This window comes from Podarcis tiliguerta (assembly GCF_965153285.1).
Source record: "Podarcis tiliguerta genome assembly, chromosome: 2".
Classification (NCBI taxonomy): Eukaryota; Metazoa; Chordata; class Lepidosauria; order Squamata; family Lacertidae; genus Podarcis; species Podarcis tiliguerta.
The window spans coordinates 34,436,092-34,451,612 of record NC_139535.1 but is presented as its reverse complement, the minus strand read 5'-3'; the positions used below and the strand labels follow the sequence as shown (position 1 = coordinate 34,451,612).

The 15,521-nt window shown below is 42.6% G+C and overlaps 1 protein-coding gene across 3 annotated transcripts in view; it reads right to left on the bottom strand.

Moving 5' to 3' along the window:
• The window catches only part of GRM7 (glutamate metabotropic receptor 7), a 399,167-nt gene that overhangs the window by 256,929 nt on the left and 126,717 nt on the right, over positions 1 to 15,521 (bottom strand). For all 3 annotated transcript variants that reach the window (XM_083424909.1, XM_083424907.1, XM_083424908.1), the window contains exon 2: positions 9,693 to 9,909. In XM_083424909.1, the coding sequence (XP_083281035.1) occupies positions 9,693 to 9,909 (217 nt within the window). The remainder of the gene's footprint in view (positions 1 to 9,692; positions 9,910 to 15,521) is intronic.

Below are 15,521 nucleotides of genomic sequence, written 5' to 3'. Positions count from 1 at the left end.
GAGACAAAGGTAAAGGTAGTGAAGGAGACTCATCAGTGGAAAGGAGAAAAGAAAGATAGATGCATTGTAAAACTTGCTAATTAAAATGGTATCAAGCATAAAGATTATGGAAATTAAGGGGGGGCGACAAAACTCATGTAGGGAATATAGAATGTCTACTAAGTAAAATATGTGTGGACATCAAAGTTGTCAGATAAGCACAAACACAGAGAAAAGTTTTTCTCCCTCCAAACATTGGAACTTGTGGACATCCAAGGAAGCTGATTGTTGAGTGATCCAGAAAGTACAGCGTATGGTTTAACTATGGAATGCACTCCAAACAGGAGCCAATCATGGCCACTAACTTGGATGGCTTTAAAAGAGGAGTGGACAAATTCATGAAGGAGGAAAGGACTGTTGATGGCTACTGTCAGAATGGCTAGGTTGAAGCAGCAATGCTTCTAAGTCCCAGTTGCTGGAAAGCACAGGAGGAAACAAAACTCTTGTGCTCAGGTTCTGTTTGCTGGTTTCCCACAGGCAGCTGTTTGGCCACTGTAAGAACAGAATGCTGATGCACTGGGTGATGGGAAAACCCCTACAGCGCTGAGACTAGAGGGCAGCTGTGCCTGGTGAACCACCAGCCCCCTGGAGCAGTGTGTGTGTGTGTGTGTGCATGCATGCATGCACATACTTTCTGGGGAAAGAGCCCTTCATCTCCTGGCACTGGCTGCCCATGCCACTACAGCAGCTCTGGCAAGTGCCCTGTTCACCAGACGTCCCTCCCCATCATCTTCTCTTCTTCCCTTCCAACCTCTGCAGCCTCTGTGTGGTGGAGTCTGGCTTCACATCAACCACTGGCTGGAAACGAACTTCTGTCTGCCCCACAAAATCTACTGCTTCATTCCCCCAGAAGCCATCAAGAGGAAGCTCTCTGGTAATGTCCATCTTGGGTTGGGGTTTATAATAAAATAATGGTTGGGTTGTTTTCTGTGGCACTTCCCGGTCACAGAGTGCTCCAGGAAGTCTTCTAGATCTGCACTCAAGGGGGGGGGGCGCTTCTGGCCTCTGCTGTGAAACTGGAGCAGAGGGAGCAACTGTTGTGATTCCTGCGTTGCCAGGGGTTTGGACTAGATAGCTATTGGTGTCCCTTCCAACTCTACAATTCTATGATCCTGTGATCCTATTATTCTTTGTTTGCTTGGCCCTCCATAAACTGAGCTTTTTCAAAGAAAAGGAGGTGCATCTTCAGGGAACTGAGAGGCTTAGCACAATATTTTCCACAAAGCTAACCCCTCTCTTATCATCACAGGAAGGAAGCTCTTGAGGGCTCTCATTATCAGCAAGTACTGTTAAAATCCAGTTAAAGATTCCCTCTTGATTTCAATGAGAATGTCGCTCAGACTCTATAATGGTGGTCGAGCCCTCATCAAAATAAGCCCTCTTATTGAGTGTTCCTAGGTCAGAGTCCACCTTTCCCACTGACTCTTTCATTCTTCTTCACAGCATGCACTGTAAGATTACCATAATAGCATTGCTATCCCCTGGAATGCACCTGAAGCATTTGTTGCTTTCAGATTACTATACAAAGCAGGAGGAAATTCAAAAACTACATTTGTGAGACGTGTGTGTGTGTGTGTGTGTGTGTGTGAGAGAGAGAGAGAGAGAGAGAGAGAGAGTATTCAACAGTTCTAGCCCTCAGTGCCCAACAAAGAATTCAAACTTCCAGATCAGTTTTCTGCCAAAGACTTTAATGCTTAAATCAGGCACTGTTACAATGTACAGCATGTGTACAAAAGAATTAGATATATGGCTAAGACACTGATTCTGCAGCACCTTCCTTTTGAAGGACAGGGGGGTCACAGCACTTAGTGTGGCAAATGGGTGGAGCCCAGTCAAGAGAATGGGCATTCCTCCAGGTGGGTTGATGTGTATTTATGTGTGTTTATGCCACAAGTAGCGGACCTCAGGGTCTCGAATTTCAGTGGCACCCAGTGTGAAGCCAAAATTTGGCCTCTCCCTCTTGCCTTCCATTCTACATCATAGTTGAGGCACCCCCTGCAGCGCCCCAAACCACTCATGCTCCCCTCGATCTGCCTCTGATGCCAGTGCTGGCACCTCCATTTCCTTGGAGGTGGAAGAAGAGTTGACACCAGCTCAACATCCAATTCACTCTCATCAGCTAACAGGAGGAGGTTCTGGAGGAGGTTCTGATTAGAGGTGTCCAATGTCACTGGAGCAGAACATTCCTCTGCTATGCTGCATGGTCCCTCACCAGGATCCAGCCCACAGTACCAGCCTGTCCCTGGACTCTGACCTCCCTTGGGTTCTGCCGACACTTCCCACCATTACACTGAGACTCTGTCCCGGGTGGTCCAGCTGAAGCAATCTGAGTTCCTTCCATTCTTCCTCAGAAACAGACCATCTTCCCATGACACCTCCACGGGTTAACTCCTCAAAGAATTCCTGTAGATATTTTCAGGACGTTGGGCTGTGGCCATTATACTATACTACGTTTCTAATGGAGTCCTAAGTAGCTCTTCCAGTAACACACAGCATGAATTTCCTGTGACCCTTTCCTTCCATCTGCATCCCCTTATAATATATCCCCACAGTGTAACTAGTAGGCCTGGCCCACCCATGAGGCTAGGTGAGGAGACTGCCTCAGGTGGCAGGAGCCACTTGGGTAGCAGATCCCAATGTCAATTCAGGGCAGCCCTATCCAAGTGGCCAGGTGAGGCAACAGACTCAGGCAGCAGCATCCACCAGGGCAGCTGTTCCCAGTGTTGATCTTCCTCCCCCCCCCCTTGCTTCTAATGCAGATCTTCCCTCACCCCTTATTCCCTGGTGGGGAGGGGGCACCATTTTGGGTTCTGCCTCAAGTGCCCAAATGTCTTGGGCTGGCCCTGGTAACTAGGAATCCCACAGTCTCCAGAAACAGATTTGGGGGGGAGGGTACACAAGGAAGGAAGGGGTGGGAAAGCCCTGTTTTCTGAATGGAACACTATTTGTTTCATAGAAAAGAACCTAGCATCCAACCCCAAAAGGGAAATAATTATTAGTAGCACAGTACTACTGGTGGTATAACTCCACATAATAAATTACTACTATGTATTACAATGCAGCATTTGTGACAGAAGACACCCTTGAGACTTAAACTTATGCAACATTTATTAAATCAACATTCGTAAAGGGAGAGGGGAAACCTTTAAACCATTGCTAATAATTCTAGTAACAATGAGCACACCAGAAGTGTGCAATGTGCGCCAGAAGGTCTACTATCAGTCAAAGACACATTAAAACATGCTACGATTAGCCTCCAAAGCAAGTACCCTCATTAACATTTCTCATGAAACTGATAAAACTCATCTGAAAGGGGGGGGGGGGAGAATAAATGTTATTGCTACTATTTTTAAATGCACCACCAGCAAAAATCAAATATCTCATTAAATGTTTCTGGCCAGCTTTACCATGCCAACTGAGAAGACAAAATCTGCGATATTGCTTCTCTTATGGGAAGTGGAGAGAAAACTTTGGTGATGATACTTAGTGGCAGTTTCAGTAGTGTTAACTTAAAATGTAATTAAGAGGATGCTGTATTAATGAGAATGCTCCTCAGCTAATATGGCAATACATAAAAAGCACTAATATGAATGACTAGAGATCTCAGCAATTAAGAGGGTAAAATATACTTTGCAAACTGCATTTGAAAGTGTACATAAAACGATGCTGTCATTAACATTTCATACTCTGCTATGCAGTATATTTAACCCATGAGAGAAATGAAGTACAGTCCATTAGAATGTACTCAGGCAGGACGGGGGGGGGGGGGAATCACTCAATATAGAGAAAACTGAGGATGCATAAATTATGCCTCTCGTTAAGAGAGGTTTAGCCTGTCTACCAAACTTCCACCTCCTGTCTCATTTATGATGATTTTCAGCTTTTAAACCCAATGGCTCCCTCTGTGGAGATATTTATTTTAAAGGGGTTACCCAAGGGATCTCTTCATTATGTATGTTCCTTTAGCGCATGATGGATGGATGGATTTGGTGTGATGAGACTGCATCTCCCCCCCCCCCCCCCCGGCTACTGTTTCTGCTCAGCACAAGAAATGCCTTTAATTTGGTATGAGGTTGCATGTCAATTCAATATAATTAGCCAAGGGTGAGAGGAGTCCAAGACTACAGCCATTCTCTAGGTACATGTACAAGAAGCTAACTCCTGGGGCGTTCTGAGCAAAGCAGCTTGAAAGCCTGACACAGATTAAAAAGTAAAACTGTTTTGTGAGGGGCTTTCATCCAAACGTTATGGAACTGAGCAGTGTTATATCAACTGGTGCCCTTCTCATCAGTTAGAAATTAGGTGTGTCCCAAACATGCCACCCTTCATTATGCTGCTCAAATTGCTTTCAAAGGGACATGCAGTCGGACCAGCATAAGGGAAACTGGGGATTCTTGGCAAGGGGTTCTTCAGAGCTCTAATGTTCAAAGTAATTGTTATTTTATATGCAGTTAGAGCGGTAAAACTGAATAATTCTCCCTTATTTATTGCTGCTTTCCTTGCAGGTCTCCATAGAAATTTGCAGCTTTAGCCTAGGGTTCTGATGGGGCTGCAATAAGAAACTGCAAATGAAAACAATGTCAGTATTTGCCCATCCTAACTCTCAGGGCAAGTACTGGAACCTCATGTGAGGTCATGGATCATGGGTTTGAACCACACGTTGGGCAAAAGAATTCCTGCATTGCAGAGGGTTGGACTAGATAACCCGCGTGGTCCCTTCCAACTCTACAATTTTAAGACTCTATGATTAGAATACATGTTGCCATTTAAAGAGGGAAGGGGACTTCTGGTTACCTGATCCTTCAACAGTTAAAAGTTTTACTGGGGATTTAAGGTAGTGCTGGAGCAATCTGCTTGCACAAATAGCTGCTGTACCACTGAGCTGAGGCTCTTTCTCCTTGTAAGGTAAAGGTAAAGGTACCCCTGCCCGTACGGGCCAGTCTTGACAGACTCTAGGGTTGTGCGCCCATCTCACTCAAGAGGCCAGGGGCCAGCGCTGTCCGGAGACACTTCCGGGTCACGTGGCCAGCGTGACATTGCTGCTCTGGCGAGCCAGAGCCGCACACGGAAACGCCGTTTACCTTCCCGCTAGTAAGCGGTCCCTATTTATCTACTTGCACCCGGGAGTGCTTTCGAACTGCTAGGTTGGCAGGCGCTGGGACCGAACAATGGGAGCGCACCCCGCCGCGGGGATTCGAACCGCCGACCTTTCGATCGGCAAGCCCTAGGCGCTGAGGCTTTTACCCACAGCGCCACCCGCGTCTCCTTGTAATCTTATGTAAATTTGCTCCAAAGTAAGTCTCACTAAGTTAAAAGAAATTCACTTTTAATGGTCTTATCCTTATTGCTATTGCAGTCTCATCCTTAACTGAACGTTCCCTCCCTAATACACACACATCCTTTTAACCTTTTAGTCAGCAATTAACCCCACTAATTACTAATTAAGAAAACCAATTCATCAAAGATATGATGTTGAAGATTTGTGGCCAGTAGCAGCATCAGTAAATCCAAATTATCTGTTAACATTTTAATCATTGGGGGGTGGGGGCTAAAAAAACCCCCAAAACTGCAGAATGCAGAATGCAATTCAAATCTTCATCCACTGTCACAAAGACAAATCTAAACTAACTTGAAGTGCCCATAATAAAAGTCACTTTAAGAAGAGTTATGAACTCCAAAAGGACAAGTCGCGGTCTTCCGATTCTGCCAGTGTGTCTAAAAAATTACAGAAAGAATAATGTTCTCTAGTTACTGTTGCAAGCCTTGAGAATTTAGCACTTTGGCAGCCACTCTGGGAAATAATCGAGAATAACAGGTAATTTGGCACAGATTTGAGGGTGATGATAATAAACATTTTATCACTTATGAGAAGACTTCTTGTACATCAATGAAAGCTGAGCATCAGAAAGAATTAGATGCCAGCCAGCATCTCCTATGTATTCCAGCAAATCACTTTTGAACTGTACCAGTTTTGATGCAAGACATGCATCATCATATGGTGTGTCCAGCATAATATTAATAACACTTAGTATTTATATTCGTTCCGCACAATTTATGGTTGCTGTATTTCAAAAAGTGAAAATCCGGGCACAAATTGCCCCCAAATCAACATTTCTGATATGGGCTGCCATATGCCCAGGTTTTCCAGGACATTTTTAACCTACTTTGGGAGAGCATTCAAAGGTGTAGGGCAGGCTTCCTCAACCTCGGTCCTCCAGATGTTTTGAAACTACAATTCCCATCATCCCTGACCACTGGTCCTGCTAGCTAGGGATCATGGGAGTTGTAGGCCAAAAACATCTGGAGGACCAAGGTTGAGGAAGCCTAGTGTAGGGAGAGTGTGCTTTGCCTGTTTGTGATTTTGGCTTTATGTGCTATCCCTGCTCCTTCAAACACACCTGCACTGAAATAGTTTTTAATTGTTCAATTCATTGTTGTTTTCTGCCCTGGGTGTCCGGGGGGTGGGGAGCAGGTAACATAAAGTTAACTAATAAATAGTTAAATAAACAAGTTCATCAGTTCCTGCACTATTAAATCCCAAACATCCCCCCCTTTAATGCTACATAAATATGCATCCAAACCAGGAAAATGCATGTAAATACCAGCAGGTTCTGAAACATCAACATATTGTATCTTGCTTCTAAAGAGATCTTTCTGAAAGTGCAGATTCCCCACCACTGCCATTTTTACATGGATTATGCTCAAGAATAAGATGCTTTAAATTACCCAATGACAGCTTTGAGTGTCGTTAATCAGACAGATGCTCTTTGACTTATGGATAATGCAGGAAATCTGCAAAGATGCAGTTGTTGCTGCTGCCACTGAACTACCGGTAGTTAATTAATCCAGCAATAAACACAAACTTCATGTTGCTGCTTGAGATCATGGAAAATTTATTCCATGACCTATTTTAGATGGAAATCTCATTGGAGGTTGAGAAGATCTCATAGGAGGGCAAATCTATCTGAAATCCATAAGAAACATTTTAGATTTGGACGCAGTTTCACGTATTTGTTTAATCTACTTAGTTTATTTTACCTAAAAACCTGATGTGTTAGATCAATAGTTCAGCTGGCTCAGTGGTATCCAACACTACGTCAAAGAACCAGTAGCTTTGCCACATTGGAGACAGGCAGGTCTGACTTTTTGCCACAACCCATGAAAATCAGCTTGCATACCAAGTGACTGGGAAATGGCCAATGTAAGAACAATGTCATATAGTCTTTCCTGCCTAGGAATGCCTTGAAAATCCCACTGCTTATGATATAGCCTGTTGATAACAGCAGCCAAACCAAATTTTCCAGAACAATACTCAGCACATATTTTGGCCAAATGGCCCATCCAACAGCAGAGTGGCAAGGAAAAAGGATGGCTTTTTACGTTTTAGTCTAGCACTTCAACTCTCCCTCTGATGCAGTCAGCACACTCTGTCCAGGTTAGCGATGGAAACTCCAAACCATTGGCAGGGAACTGTGTACGTCTATGGCATTCAACACCCCCCTTCCTAAACTCTGTATTACTGTTTCTTGGTATTTTAGTTTTGTAAACTACCCTGAAATCATAACTGGTAAAGAGGTTGATATATGAAGTTCAAATGAATGAATGAATGAATAAGAAACTTGGAGAACCCAACACATTATTTGTGTTGCCATCATCTTAAATATTCCACCTTTGCTTCCCATTATACATTACATTAGAAGAACTGTGTTAAAAAGTGTGTGTGGGGGGGAGGCTAATCCACAAACTAAATTACAGCAAGGGCATTCAGCCAACCCATGAAAATTGCCTTGTATACAAGATGGCTGGAAAATAGCCAATATAAGAAAAATGTCAGAAATTTAAAAAGAAAAAAAAAATCTGAGGGAAGTGAGCATGTATTAAGTGACCACGGGAGTATCCTGGCAGAAATGTGCATGCTGCATACTGTAATGGGGCAGGGTGAAAATGAGGTCAGGGAGGTGCTGGATTAGCCCTAACTCTGACCTCACCACTGCCCTGCCCCACCCCACAAAATACTTTTGAGTTACAGCATATCAGTATTTTTACCCTCATTCCTTTGTCTGCAAAATAATACCATAGTTCTGAATCATAACCGTTTAGTCTCACGTTCTGTATTGATTGCAAGCATTGATTGCAAGTGATCTATATTGATTGCAAGTATTCTAAGATAATGTAACAAAAACTGTGCAATGTATTCAAAGTGTAGTGTGACCATCATTCTACACGTGGACATACTATTTGTGCAAGTATTCACATTTCTGTAACTAGAACATGGAGTTATATATGTGGGGTGGCAGCATTTATACATCTCTCCTGATGAAAAAGTAAAATCCAGATACTTTAATCCAACTGGCTCATTTAGTCTCCTTGAGTCCTTAAGTCTATCCTGAACAGAGGCAGCAAAATCTTTTCACCGGGGTACACTTTCCTCCGTAACAACCTGTTTCTTAAATCCACCAAATGTTTCAGCTTATCTGAGCTAGCAGAAGACTAGCTTTCATTTGGAGTGTTCTGTTTTGAGATGATGTATTTCACTATGGCAAAGCAGGTTCCGTGGTGCATGACTCTCAAGTTGTGCTGCAGAGAACCTTGGGATTCTTTGGCAATGTATCAAGATTCTCAGTGAGGAGATCACTAGCAGCAGATAAACTCACATGGAAAATGGCTTGTACTCAAGGCAGTGACGGAGCCCATAAGCAGTACTAGGTGATGGGGTGGAGCTGCAGCATGTCACTATGACATACCAGGGTGGAGAGGGTTGAGGCAGCAGTGAGGTCACTATGATGAAAACACACCAGCAGAACCAAGCCAGCGCTCCCACAGGTACATTTGCTGACCTTGCCGACACCTTACCTCCCTCCCTCTCTGTATGCAACAGCAATGTGGGCAACTGGATTTCAGATATTTACTGCCAAAACCTATGGATGGACATTCTAAAATGTGGCCATGAATTTTCCACCACATACTAGTATTTCAATAAAAGACATGTGCAGGGGTTCCACAGCAGACCTGTCATTGTGGAAAAGGTTCCCAAGAGGTATGTTTGAAAACCACTGATTAATCTCAAATAGTGTGGGAATATCTTCAAATGTAAGTGGGGAGCCTTTGAACATATATCAATAGACTGGACTTCTCTAGGCTTCCAAGCCCATTGCATTAAAACAGGTTTGGTGTCTCTTCAGAGCTAATAACCTTTGATCCCTCAAGCTGAGACCTCCTCACATTGTCCATCTGATTTAAAAAAATATGTGTAAAACTATTTGAAAGACATAGACGAATTGTCTGACATAAAGTTTATATCTAAGAAATTGCTTGGTTTAAAAGCAGTCTTGGCTGTGAAGAGATAAGGACTCAATATGCTAAAACATTGCTTTGTACTATCTCACCATAGCACGTGATTTTAACAGTGGGCGCACCAGAAACTTGATACAATTTCACTGTTATATCTTTCTCCAACAGAGCATTAATGCCATTTAGCTCTCAGACTCATAAGTGCTTTGTTCCTGAAAACCTCTATGTAAGTTGAGAAGAGAGAAATGAAGAAATCATAGGAATGGAATTGTGAAGGTATGAATAATGTTAAAGGATAAAGCTTTGTTCAATATAGTATTTAAAATAAGTTCCCATTTTGTGCAGCGTGGTTCGTCACCTACCTGACTCTCTGGAAATTTGTATAAAAGATTCCATGCCTTTTTCTCCATAACTTCCTTCAGAAGCCAATGTGGAGACATAATTCCACCCCAAAGCTCTCACGATGTCCACCATTGCCTGCGCTTGGAAGGAATCTGGAGGTACCACCCGTGAGAAGAAATCATAGCGCCTGTCGTCACTTAGCTCTGGTGCAGTTGAAGCATAACTGATTTGGGGTATCTGTAGGGAATAGAACAATTATTTGGAGTTATAAATTGATAAACTCAACACACACACAACAATTAGCTTGAGCTATAACACAATTAGTCTTCCCAGTGCCCATCTGTTACTTTCTATCTCCGTCAGTGCCTAAGTGAAAGTCAATGAAGCCATCTTTCAAATGATTTTCATTATGTGAATACTAATAGGCCAATTAAACTATTATCAGTTTTGTCCCCAAAAAACTTCCATGAACCTCTTTAGTGAAGGATAAGTTAGCATGCTTTGAGATAAGCCTTGGGTAAGCTTGCCCCCCCCCCTAGACTTTATGATGCGTGATTTGTCAACAATATTTCACCATCTTTAGGGTTCTTGAGTATTTGCCTGTTTACACTTAGGTCTGCGAGTCTGAATACTGCCTACTAGAGCCTTAGTTCCTACCAATTTGTGATCATCTCTGTTACTTTGGCTCTCATCAATCTCAGTCATAACCACTGCCAATTTATGAGAAAATCCAGTCAATCAGCCATTAGAAACATAAGAGCTTGCTGGATCAGGCTAAGCCTATCTAATCCAGCATCCTGTTCTCACAAAACTGGCAAGTAGGACCTGAGCGTAAGATCCACTAGAATCTCAAGTATGAAGCCCTCCCTAAAATTCAGGGATTATGTGCATCAGCTGTTCCACGGGACATAATGGAGCATGGAAGATAAAATCAAACCCTGAGGAACCCCTCATTGAAGGCTCCAGGGGCCGAAGAGCATTACCCACTGGAAACTACCATCCAAATAAGACTGGAACCACCACAAAGTAGTGTCACCCACCCCTAATTCAGACAGCCACTCCAAAAGGTTGCTATCAAAAGCCACTGAAAGGTTGAGGAGAATTAACAAGGACGCCTTTCCCTGTCTCTCTACTAACATAGGTCATCATGCACGGTGACCAAAGCTGACTTAAGAGATCCCAAGGTTAGGAGAGCTTGTCAGCACCCCTCCTGACAAATGGCCTTGTGAACAGCATCACTTGGTGGCTAGTTTGGAGCATTATCTCCAAATATAGCAATATTCAGAACAGCCTCAGTCATTAGGTGGACTGTGGCAGCTGCCTATGGCAGCCCTGCAGGCAGGAAGAGAAGCGGCGGCAGTGGCAGCAGGTATGATGGCAGTGGCAGTGGCAGGGCAAGGCTGCACTTCCTGTTTCACCTCAAGTGGCAAAAAGGGACATGGCGCCCCTGATCCTTTTTCATTCATTTAATGGATTTATAATCCACAAGTTCAGAAAGATATACCAATATATAAGAACAAAACCAAGATATCATAAAAACACCACACTGCCAACTCTGAGATGCCTGAACCTGTAAGTCAAGCTATCCCTTTAGCTTGGAGGGCTTCTTTGTCCTGGTTAGTGGACTATGCTGATGGAAGGTTTTCCAGCAGGTTAAATAACTGGAAAGAGAAATCTATAACAACACACAGGGCATTAAAGAAAGAATGGGCTCCTACCATGCAAGATGGGGTGGAGTGGGGTGTCAACAGTTAGCAATAAAAAATGTATGTGTTCATAAGCAGTCATTATTTGTAACCCATCCTGAGACCTTATGGTAAGGGGTGGGTAAGGAATCTAATGGGTGAGAAATCTAAAAAGGAATTAAATAAAGCCCTGACTTCTTGAAATTCTTTGTTTCCTTTTTAAATGAGTGAGTTGCCGAATGATATACAGGGCTTTAAATCTGATTGTGTGTGTGTTTAACTCTTGAGACACATAATCCAGATGTCAGCTTCATTCCACATTTTCTCATATATATACAGTGGTACCTCGGGTTACAGATGCTTCAGGTTACAGACTCTGCTAACCCAGAAATAGTACCTCGGGTTAAGAACTTTGCTTCAGGATGAGAACAGAAATCATTCAGCAGCAGCAAGAGGCCCCATTAGCTAAAGTGGTGTCTCAGGTTAAGAACAGTTTCAGGTTAAGAACGGACCTCCGGAACGAATTAAGTTCTTAACTCGAGGTACCACTGTGTGTGTGTGTATGTGTGAGTGCATATAAACTTTGTGTGGCGTGAGGAATTTTGTACAGATTGTTTTTCTCCTTTCTTTTCTTTTTTGCAGTGTCACCAATTTGGTCCAATCTTTCCTGCAAGCCCTGCAATAAACTTTGTGAGCTATGCTGAAGTCCTCTTTCCATCATATCTACTCCCTGAAGGATCATCACTGCAATTCACAGCACAAAGTTACCATCTCATATGTATGAAACAAACAACATCTGCTCAAGTCAGCTAAAAGAAAAGAAAAAACTCAATATACCACTTCTTGAGTCAAAAAGTTCAATTCTAGAGCAATCAAGTCACAGATGAATAGGAAGCTGAAAGGTGTCTTCAAGAGAGAGATGCTTGTCAGTAAACAAAGCAGCCAAGAATCTGCAATCATACGGGAACCATAAATTTAGGAAGTCTAGACTCAAAACTCAAGCTAGTGAACTACCGTACTAGGAATTGTGAGTGCTCAGCTGTCAAGGGCCTTTTCTGGTAGGGATGAGAAGTGGAGTGTGCAACACAAACATATGTCATTGACAAGATATTGGGAACTCAAAATCAACCACAATTTCCTGAGAGAATACAGAAGTCTTTCAGCATCATTGGTATTTATGAACCTACTTTTCATTCCTTCTGATTCAGATAGGCACATGCTAATCAACTTGGGATGTAAAACAGGGACACCAAGGAACAATACAAAGGTATACAGAAATACTTATCTGTAAAATTAGGTCCCAATCCCTCTCCCCAAAATGCTACTTGGTGATTACTCCACATGTTTTGCATAAGGCCCCCAGCACACAGCGGACTGAACTCAAAACGCTGGCTTGTGTTTGTTTTCCTCTGCAGGTGGTTGAAATCGTGCAAGTCAAATGTGTGTAAATGAGGGATATCTCATGGGAAGCTGTTAATATACGAACTAAATAAAACAACAACCAAAAGCCTGAGTATTGGCCTGCCAAAGAGGGGTGGCTAACTCTTTCTGAAATACTAAAATATCAAAGAGACAGCTTTTAGTGGGGTGGATACTTAGGCATCACTAAAGAGAGTAAATGCATTAACAAAAGAGACAACAAAAGTTCCTAATGCATGCTCTGCTGCTATAAAAATGTCCATATTAGAATTCAGGATTGGAGCCCTGCTATACTTTCTTTCTTTCCTGTTTTTGATCCTGCGATGCTCCGGTGTTTAAAGCACCGCACCCTGCTGCCATGGGAATGGCAGGGATGTCAACAAATTCTGCATTACCATGGCTTTGCTGCAGGATTAAAAGTAGAAAGAGAAGAGAGGCTGACAAGGAGATGGAATTTGTTTAAGCACACAAAAAAAGCATCTTGGCTAATTCACACTTTAAAAAATGACTGGGAAGCCATGAACCATAAATCCATTATATAAGCACCGTCGGATTGATATGTAATAGAGACCCAGCATGAGCATTCAATCTTAAAGCTGCAGGGTGTCACCTCAACGGTCCTCAGTGATTCTCACTACAAACTCTTCTTCTAAACAAGGATCATGTGAGACACATTTACAACCTGAGTATGTATTATTCTTCTCTTTGCAGAGGGGCAGCTCTCTCAAACTCTCTTAGTGTAATTATTTTGGGGGGAGGGGTAATGGTTGCCTTATCTTGACCCTGTTTTGCAAAGTTTGTGGGGACAAAATGAACCACAGTTAACTTGACATTTGGCAGTTCCGCTTTCCTGTTCCTTTCTGACATGGTAAATTGGACCCCGATAGCTTAGTAAATTAAACATATTCCTAGGAAATTGAATAGGAGTGAACCATGATTGTTGAGTACTACACAGAGCACAAAGGGTTCAGGTTTGCTAAATTTGTTTTTCAAAATAAAAATTAAAAAACTGTCCAGTAGCACCTTATAGACAAACTAATATTTGTTTTCCAAATATATGAAATAGCTGCTACGTTTCGCAGCAGCCCCATTGGAATAGAGAGTTAAACTGGCCAATTTTATGTACTCCTGATCTGGATTGGAAGTTTGCCCCCAATAGTCCTGTTTGCACGGAACAGAGCCTTTGGGGGGCAAATAGAAGCTGAGTAGGAGGGAAATGATTTTCAGGAGGAAACTGGCACAGTTCCCGATCTGGATTAGAAACACATTCTTGATCGGGGGCCCTGCAGCTATTTTTTCTTCAGAATGAGAGCAGCCAATTTAAGCACACTTTTTAAAGCAAGTGTGAATAATGTTAATGTGCAGATTGGCCTCTAGCCTCAGTGGAGCATATTTTGCCTATCTCAAGGTGCTGCAGCAATTGCTGCCATGCTTCTGGGCTCAATTCAACTGCAGGTTTTTAACCTTTAAAGTCACAAATGTCCCGGTTCTTTAAGGTATTTCAAGAAGGACTTTGTCCTTGAGCCTTATAGTCTTGGTGAGGAAGTTCAATTTATGTAGCCTGGTTGATATGGATTAAATGGACAATTCTGCCCCAAATATAAGTTTTGCTTAAAAATGAACAGTACACCCAGATATTTACTGGAACTTAACATCAGGCAGGATCTTACTGAACTTGGGTTTCACTCTGTGCCTTCTGCAATCTGAATGAAATGTATCACCTCATTCCCTTGGCCTGCTGATACCACGGCTGATACCTTGGCACCAATCTAGTTGAAAATGTTGTTTGCTTTGCCCTGTAGTGCCAGGGGTTTAAGCCGGCAGTATATTGTTCTTTGTCCTTGCGCACCAGCTGGTCTATAAATGATATTCATGGGGCTTTTTTTTTAATCAGATGAAGATTTCTATACCATTCACAGAGTATTCCTCTTCATAGTAGCAGCAAAACTAAACAAATGGCTAGTTTTGAATGCGATTGCCATTTATCATTATTCTGGTTTGTTGGCCTAATATTTTACATTGGGTTGAATGGGTGAGGAACCTCAAGCCCAAGGGTCAAATGTGCTCCTCCACACCTCCCTAATTGGCACTCAGGACTGTGATTATGCTTCCAGGATGGAGGATCTGTGTGTGGGTGAGTGTGCAGAAACCAATGGCTTTCCTGTGGCTGGTACGGAGTCTTCTTCAGTGCCATACAGAGTGGTGGTCCATAGGCTGGTGCTGATCTGCACTTGAACAGAGAAGCCAACCTTCTAAAATGCAATGGCAGGACTCACTTTTAAAAGTCCAGTATAACTTTCAATATCATTTTGATATATATATTTGTTTTCAAGAACTCTTTCTTTTTCATATTGTGCTGCAAGGCTACAATGCATGGAAAAGTACATAGAAATCCTTGTAATCAAATAGAATGCATCCATTGGCATTTTATTGCATTGCTCTTCATCATATTTTCCCCCCATTACCTTATTTGTACAGAACTCTATTCTCGAAATCTTTTTTGTTTCCTCCCCAGGGAGAGCTATCCCCCCTCTTTTCTTACTGCGTTTCTTCTGAAAGTCAGGGTTTACTGAACATGATTGAGTGCTGTAACATATTTCATAACAGATGCAGTGAAAACATCCCTGTGTTGTAGGGATTAAACTGAGCCAAAAAAATGGATGAAAACAGATGTTTTCCATAGTCTCTCAACAGAAAGACTGATGCAGACTCTACAAATGTACCATCCAGTGAGATGTATGCTTC